General features: G+C 55.8%; 1 protein-coding gene across 1 annotated transcript in view; it reads left to right on the top strand.

The window, feature by feature from the left end:
* Positions 1–2,367: 2,367 nt before the first annotated feature.
* Positions 2,368–7,412, top strand: part of MEGF9 (multiple EGF like domains 9) — a 34,549-nt gene continuing 29,504 nt past the window's right edge. The window contains exons 1-2 of the mRNA XM_048966471.1: positions 2,368–2,419; positions 3,173–3,436. Of these exons, the coding sequence (XP_048822428.1) occupies positions 2,368–2,419; positions 3,173–3,436 (316 nt within the window). The remainder of the gene's footprint in view (positions 2,420–3,172; positions 3,437–7,412) is intronic.

The raw sequence follows: 7,412 nt of genomic DNA, 5'->3' as shown, positions 1-7,412 counted from the left end.
CCACATCCCACCCACTGCCACCAGCAACTCATGCCTTTATTTCACCTGAACACAGAGCTGTGCTGGCTCTGCTGGTGCCCAGGTTGGGGTTTGGCTGGGGGGGATGCACTTAGCTGGGAAGTGGCAAGAGAGGTGCCAGCTGTGGGACAGAACAACGATGGTGTTTGATTTCTGAAGCATGCAGGGAACACGTGTGCTGTGTTGTTCTCTTGTTGCTAACATTAAGCTTGGTCATGAGAACAGAGGTATTTTTTGGAATTAGTTTCTTCCCGACACCCATGCTGTTACATACACACAGTGCTGGCTGCAGCAGTGACGATAAAGCCGCTGCTTTTGCTTTATGTTTTCAGCTGGTTCCTGGTTAGGATCAGCATCTGAGCAGCTGCTTATTAACACTGTGCTGTGATGCACTCCTTCCAGAGGCTCTGGGGAACCTGACGTCCCCCCATCAGATTGTTGGATGATTTAAAAGATGGTCAGTTTGCATGTGGAATAATGAAACAGTTCACCCAGAAAGGGCAGTGTAGGGAATGTGCTGCTGTCCCTATGGGGCTCTGTTGGCAGGATGGAGGGCAGGATGGGTCCTGCTGGTCCCTGCAGTGGCTGTGTGCATGTTGGGGAGCTGCCTGCCCAGGCAGCACTTAGGCCCAATGGGAGCAGTGCAGCACAATGCTGCTTTGGAAATGGAGTCAGCGGTGAAATCTCGTTACTCCTGCATTGCAATTAATGAGAATTTAAAAAAAGAGGTTTCGTATTTTGAGTCCTTGTGGGTATCAGAATTAACATCTCATTGAATTATCAAAGCTTTCCAGCTGTGGGTGGTGAGGAGAGGCTTGGGGCTTGCAAATAGGTCAGAGAACACCGGTTGTTAAACAGCTCTTGGAAACTTTCCAGTGGGGAAGGAAATCTTGCTGATGCGATGGAATAAGAACAACCCCAGGGGGATGCTGATATCCTCCAAACCTGAGCTCGCTCCCGAGGTCGCACCGTTCTCACTTTCTGGTTGCAGACCGAACGCAGAAAAGAGGTTGTGCCCCACCGAACGCCGCGCGGAGCACCGCTGGGTGTCGATGAGCTCCATTTCGGTCTGCTTCGAACTCGGGGCTGCGTGCAGCGCTTGCAACCCTCACTGAAAGCACCAGGGGGAGCGGCGAGCTCTGCCGCCCGGCCCGGCCGGCCTTGGGGAGCGCCTCGGGCAGCGCAGCGCTGGTGGAGATCAGCGGGCGGTGGGAGCAGCGCCGGGGCTCTGAGCCACGAATAGCGCTGAGGCGATTCCTTCTTGCAGCCCTTGATAGCATCTAAGGGCTTCTCCTATATAGGAGAAGCGTTTTGGAGCGCAGATGAGCAACGCTGTGCTGGGAGGTGGGAGCTGCAGAGCTGCGATGCTGAGCTCAGAGGATGCTTTCAGACCTCGGGCACACAAAGCCATCAGGTTTGCCCCGAGGGAAATGGCACGGCATAGCTGGTGGGGGATAATAATTATATTATCAGGCCTGAAAAAAAGCCCATTCATTTCTGAAAAGGGAGTGGATATGGGGGAAGAGCGGGGAATTACTGAGCAGCAATTCACCCGCGGCAGACGTGTTGCCCTTGCAGACAAACCTGAAATGTGGTGTTAGGGAAGGACTCACAGCCTGGATCAGCAGTGAAGGTGGGGCTTCCTGATCCCAGGGCGGTGTTTGTCACCTCCTGTACGAAAGAGATGCAAGGCCAACACCTGTCTGTCACAAAGGGTGACGCACAAAGGGTGGTGACACACTGGAACAGGTTGCCCAAGGAGGCTGTGGATGCCCCATCCCTGGAGGCATTCAAGGCCAGGCTGGATGTGGCTCTGGGCAGCTGGTCTGGTGGTTGGCGACCCTGCACATAGCAGGGGGTTGAAATTAGATGATGATTGTTGTCCTTTTCAACCCAGGTCATTCTATAATTCTATGATTCTGTTTGCACCACGTGAGGTTCCCCATGCATGGGGATGCCTGCAGCTGGAGGGCTGGAATTCAGTAATCTCTGTACCTTCCAACTAACACCATTCCAATGCAAAGGACGCTGAGGGATGCAGAGCAGTGGCTGCTCTCTGGTCCTGTCCAGCCCTGCAAGCTGTTACAGCACCATTAGCAGCCACGTGCAGTAGTGCTGATGACCACAGTCCTATTGCACAGCTCCAATGGATCCTCACAGCACCGGGCTCACAGTGCACCCATGTGCCCCACGTTAATAATTAACATTTGTATCACCGCACTTCCATGGTGGGGCAAAGTCACTCCTGATGCACAGAGCTGGTGGGAGCACAGGGATCCACAGCTTTGTTATCCCACAGCTGTCCCTGTGTGGGTGGGGAGCACAGGGAGCTGTGTGCAAGGTGGGAACATGGAACGGTGGGAGGGGGCCACGGGGACAGCCTTCATCCCTGCTGGGTGGGGTGGGATGGAGGATTCATTCGTTTGAATGAAAGAGGTAAAAATATGAACAATAACAGACATATATATGTATAGATAAATATTAATAACGTTAAAAACGTGCCATAATGTAAAATGCTGTAATATGAAATGTGGAAGAGTGAAATGTAGAAAAAAGATCTATGATGCTGAAAGAAAATAAAATGTAAAAACACCAAAAATAAAAAAAAAACAAAACCACCCAAAGATATAATTCTGTACTTATTTATTTAAAAAAAAAAAAGAGATACCTGTAAGTAGGTAAAGCATAAACACATAAAATATATTTAAAAGAAAATACAAAGCCATAGGCACACAGCAGAGGTGTAACGCAGCATAATGAAGCCCAGCCGGCAGCGCGAGGCGGGCGGCGCTGCTGGGGGCGGGGCGCTCCGCACAATGCCGCACCGCCGAGGCCTCGCCGCTTGGCCCCGCCCCCCGCCCCGCCCCCTCCGCCCTCCGATTGGCTGAGCAGCACGGGGCGCGTCCCAAAGTTAGCGTCACGTGCGGCGGGCGCCGCGGTGATTGGCTGCGGCCGAGCGGGGCGGGGCGGAGAGGGCGCGGCGCTGTCAGCGGGGCCGGGGCGCGCCGGGTGCCGCCTGCGGGCGCTGGGCAGCGGAGCGGCATGGCCGGCTGAGGCGGGCGGGAGCCGCCGCCGCCGCCCGGCGAGCGAGCCGCCGAACGAGGGAGCGACGGGATGGAGGAGTGAATGGCGGAGCGCCGCCCCGCACCATGAGGCGCCGGGCTCGGACCGCGCCCGGGCTCGCCCTGTTCTGTCTCGCCGCCCTGCTGGCCGCCGCTGCCGGGCTGCCCCCCCCCCGGCTCCGCGCCTCCCCCCGAGCCCGGCAGCGGCAGCGGCGGCCCCGCCGACAGCAGCCCGGCACCCACCGCGCGGCCCCGCGGCCCCACCGCCCGGCCCGGCCCCGCACCGCCGCCCCCGGAGCCTCCCCGGGAGGAAGCGGAGGAGGAGGAGGAGGAGGCGGCGACCGCGGGCCCCGCAGGTGAGCGCCGCGAGGTACCGGGGTTCCTTTGTGCCCGGCGGGCGGGGAGCGGGGCCGGAGCGCTGCTTCCTTCCTTTGCTTGCTTTATTTCTGTAACGGTGGTAATTTTTGCTCCTTGCCGGGGTTGCTGAGAGCCGCCCGTGGCGGAGCGACCGCTCTGCGCTGCTGCGGAGCCCCGCGGCTGAACGATGGCACCGACCGGCGCTCCTGGCGTTACGGCTGCGGCTGCTCCCAAGTGCGGCCCTCGGCGATTCTCTTCTTTGTATCGCGGTTCGGGTCTTTATTTTCTCCAGGAGATAGAAGGGGTGGAGATGGGGAGCTGCTGACAGCGGGAGGAGGGTTTGGGGTCCCTGAGAGCAAAATCCCGCGGTGCTGCCACGTCTGAGGCGGGACCGGCAGGAGCTCAGCAGCGTGCCAGCCTTCCCTGCCCGCTGTTCTGCCTATCCATGGGCCGGCTCCTCTGCCAGCATGGCTCTGTGGGGATGGGCACTGAGGTGGCACTGAGATGCTCGTGCTGTGCCCAGGGGTTGCTGGCGGCAGACACTGATCTCCTCTTGCTCTCCGCCCTTTAGTGCGTGTGGAGTGGGAGCACGTGGACCTGCGATGCCTTTCTGAAGAGTCAGTTCGTTGGGCTCGTTGTGGTTCGTTAGCTGTTGGTCTTAGTGGGGGCTGTGATGTGTTGGGGCTGTTTTGGGGGCCTGGTGATGTGGGGCTGCTCCCTGGGCTCGGCCATGCCTGATGCACCTGCTGGAGGGTTTCCCAGCTCACATGGAGCTGAAGGGTTGGTGAGGGCAATGGGATCCATGGGATCAGTTGCTGGTTTTCTTGGCTTCAGTGCTATCAGTGCTGCTTCTTCAGCCCAGAGTAAGGAATTAATGCTTTCTATCCATTATATGAAACAAGTGGGCCTCTTCTCCCAGGCATCAGAAGGAATTCCTTTAATGCTGATAGCATTATTCCTGATAAGGAACTGGTGTGTGAGTCTTCTCAACGCTACCAAGACTGAAATCCTGACTTCAGTGTGTTGTTCTCATTTTGATTTCAGAAGCCCTTCAGCCTCTGCTTGGTTTGTTCTTCTCCCTTTCCTAGTTTCACAATATTTATTTTTCTTTCCAATCCTGTTAAAATCCCGGATTTTCTTTTTAAGGGAAGCAAATTGTTAATCCTCCTGTTTGTGGAGATGGGCTTAGAAGCGTGCCCTGCCTTATCCACACAGCACCCTGTGCTCCCCGTGTGCTCGGGGCTGGGGTGGCTTCACACTGCAGGGATTTCTTGGCTGGGTGCATGCAGTCAGCACAGCCCCATTTAGGCTGTCTTGCATGGAGAACAAAACCCTTCTGTCTGCTCCTTCCTGCAGGGTGCTTTGTGCGTGAGGGTCTCTCTGGGAAAGCAGCACTTGGAGCAAGGAAGGGTGCAGGTGTCTCGGACCCCATTGGGGTGCAATGAGTTGGGGTGCTGGTGAGGTTTGCTGGCTGCGGCTCACAGCTGGGATGCTCTCAGCACAGGTGTGGAAGGTGCAGCTGCATTGCATGGGGGGATTCTAGCCCATGGGCTTAGATTGGGCACAGAGCACCAGCAGATCCAGTGTTAGAGGTGGCATAGGGTAGCCTGGCCAAATGGGTGGGCATGGCCACCAGCACAAAGTATGCTTCTTTGCTTTAGGGCTAGCTGCACACGTGGGGTCCCTGCGCCCTATGTGCAAGAAGAGGTCTTATGGGGTCCTCTGCAGTCCCAATGGTGATTTTGTAGGGGAAAGGGCTTTGCTTCAGGCTCCAAGGCCATCAACAGGCAGGCCCATTGCTGCTGCACTAGGGCTGTGCTCTGTGGGAGGCTGCAGCTCCCGGATCCCAGTGGGACAGGAGCTCCCTGGTTTGAGGTTTGGATGTGGCTCAGTTACTGGGACAGCTCGGCTTCTGGATGGCACATTTTAATTTTAATTAAGGATGTGAAAATCAAGTTACAGACGTGAAGGTTTGTGGTAAGGAGGATGCTTACGTTACTCGGGTTGAGTAGGGGAGTAGCCAGGGCAGAGCCTAACTTCAATTGAAGAATACATTGTGAGGTTTTATCCTGAGCTTACAATGCAGGGATGTTGCCTGTGGCTCACTTGCCTTCCTCCTGCCTCCATGCTGTTGTGCCTGAGTCACTCTTGAATCAGATGCTGCCAATGGTCCTGACTCAAGATTTTTGGGCTTAGCAGTGCTTATAAAAATCGGGGTGCTTTGGGAAGACCTATGGAGTACCCAAAGTCTCACTTATTAGCTTCCTTGTGCAGTGCGAGGGTTTGCCTTTTTTCCTTTGGGACAAACACTGCACTGCTGAGCTGCCAGGTGGGAAACGCCGAGCATGAGATGGAAGAGTGGGGCTGTGCTGCAGTGAGCTTCTTACCATGATGGCAGGCTCATGCTGGGGGCATCCAGGGGCCATCCCAAAGAGCTGCGGCCAGAGGAGCACAGAAGGACCTGTCCCTGAGGAACGGAGGCACGCCAGCCTGCTGAAGTCAGGGGAGAGATTTCAGAGTGTTTTGCTCTATAAATACCCAGGATAAGTCATCATGCTGCTTCTAATATTTGCAGCCGATGCCAGCGGGCTGGCAGGGAGTGCTGCTGCAGCTCCTGGTGCTCCCGAGAGCAGAGATGGGCTGTGTGAGGCATCTGCTGGCACTGGGGCTGAAGCTGTGCCTGTTCTGGGAGCGGAGCAGGGATTTCTCCCGCAGCCATCTGGCCAGGACAACTCCTTCTGCTGTACCTCCGACAAGTGCTTAAAATAAACCCCAAACTGCCGGGATGCTGAAGCCGGGATGCAGCACTCAGTCTGCAGCTGAGGCTCCTCAATGAGGCTGCAGCGAGGACCTGAGCTCTTTCTGGGGACTGCAGGCGTTGGGCTCTGTGGGGCTGCCTTGTGTAGAGGGCAGGTGGGGCCAGGGCTGGAACTGTGCTGGGTGGTTGGTAGGATGTTAACATGGTGTACAGCCTGGGGGGAGGATTGCAGCCTCGCCATCTGCCCAGCCTTGGGAGCTCTTGTGGCCTTGTACCACCCCAGCAGAACCCCACCTGCAGACTCGTTAAACTGCCTGCAACCCAAGGTTTGTGCTTTGCAGGAAATTATTTGCTTTTTTTCTTTCTTTTTTTTTTTTTTCCCCCCCCACATTTAATTTGACTTTCAGTTGGGTCAGACTGAAATAACGTGGCTGCGTGCTGGTTATTGCATTGCTTCTGGCTGTGTTCCCATGAAGCTCAAGGGCCCTGCACCGTGGTGCTGCCCTGTGGGCAATGTCCATCTGCTCCATCCCCAGTGTGGGCTCTGGGGGAAGGCTGCTGGAGGAAAACACTCACAGAGTCAGCAGGGCTTGTATGGAAGGGTCTCAGTTTGGTTAAACCTGTCAATCTGGAAGCGTTTTGAACAAGGCATTCTGGATGAAGAATAAATCCCTCTGTTAGGGCAGAATGTTTTTTCCTTATTCAATAGGAAATTTTCCATCAGTGCTGATCAGGCCTCCTGCCTGCTCCTGGGGATGCATGGGGACTCATAGGGGCACCTCTGCCCCCATCCCCCTGCAGGTTGGTGGCTGGTGATGCTGGTCCAGGTCCTATAGTGAGAGCAGAGTCAGCAATGCTGCTTGTCCCTGTCTGTGCACGAGGGCTCCAGATCCCAAGGGATGCTCAGGTCACGTGCAGAGCATCACTATTGGAGCAGGCTTTGGAGCACTCACCCATGGAAAAAGGATGGATTTGGGGTCTCTTCTTGCCTCGCCTGCACGAGTCCTGTTTCCAAGCAGGTGTCAATGAAGAGCTCCCAGAGCTGCACGGATTCCTGCTAAGTCTCAGTGTGGTCTTCTGCTGCTTGAAGGAGGATTTGCTGAGCACCTGCTGTATGAATTAAAATTTGCCTTGTAAATGTAACCGGTTCAGAGCCTCAGTGGGAAGGGCGGCTGTTCGCTCTTTGCCTGGATAAGGAAAAAAGCGAACCCCCCTGA

Source organism: Lagopus muta, chromosome 19 (assembly GCF_023343835.1).
Source record: "Lagopus muta isolate bLagMut1 chromosome 19, bLagMut1 primary, whole genome shotgun sequence".
In the NCBI taxonomy this organism is placed as follows: Eukaryota; Metazoa; Chordata; class Aves; order Galliformes; family Phasianidae; genus Lagopus; species Lagopus muta.
This window is presented reverse-complemented; position numbering and strand designations above follow the sequence as displayed.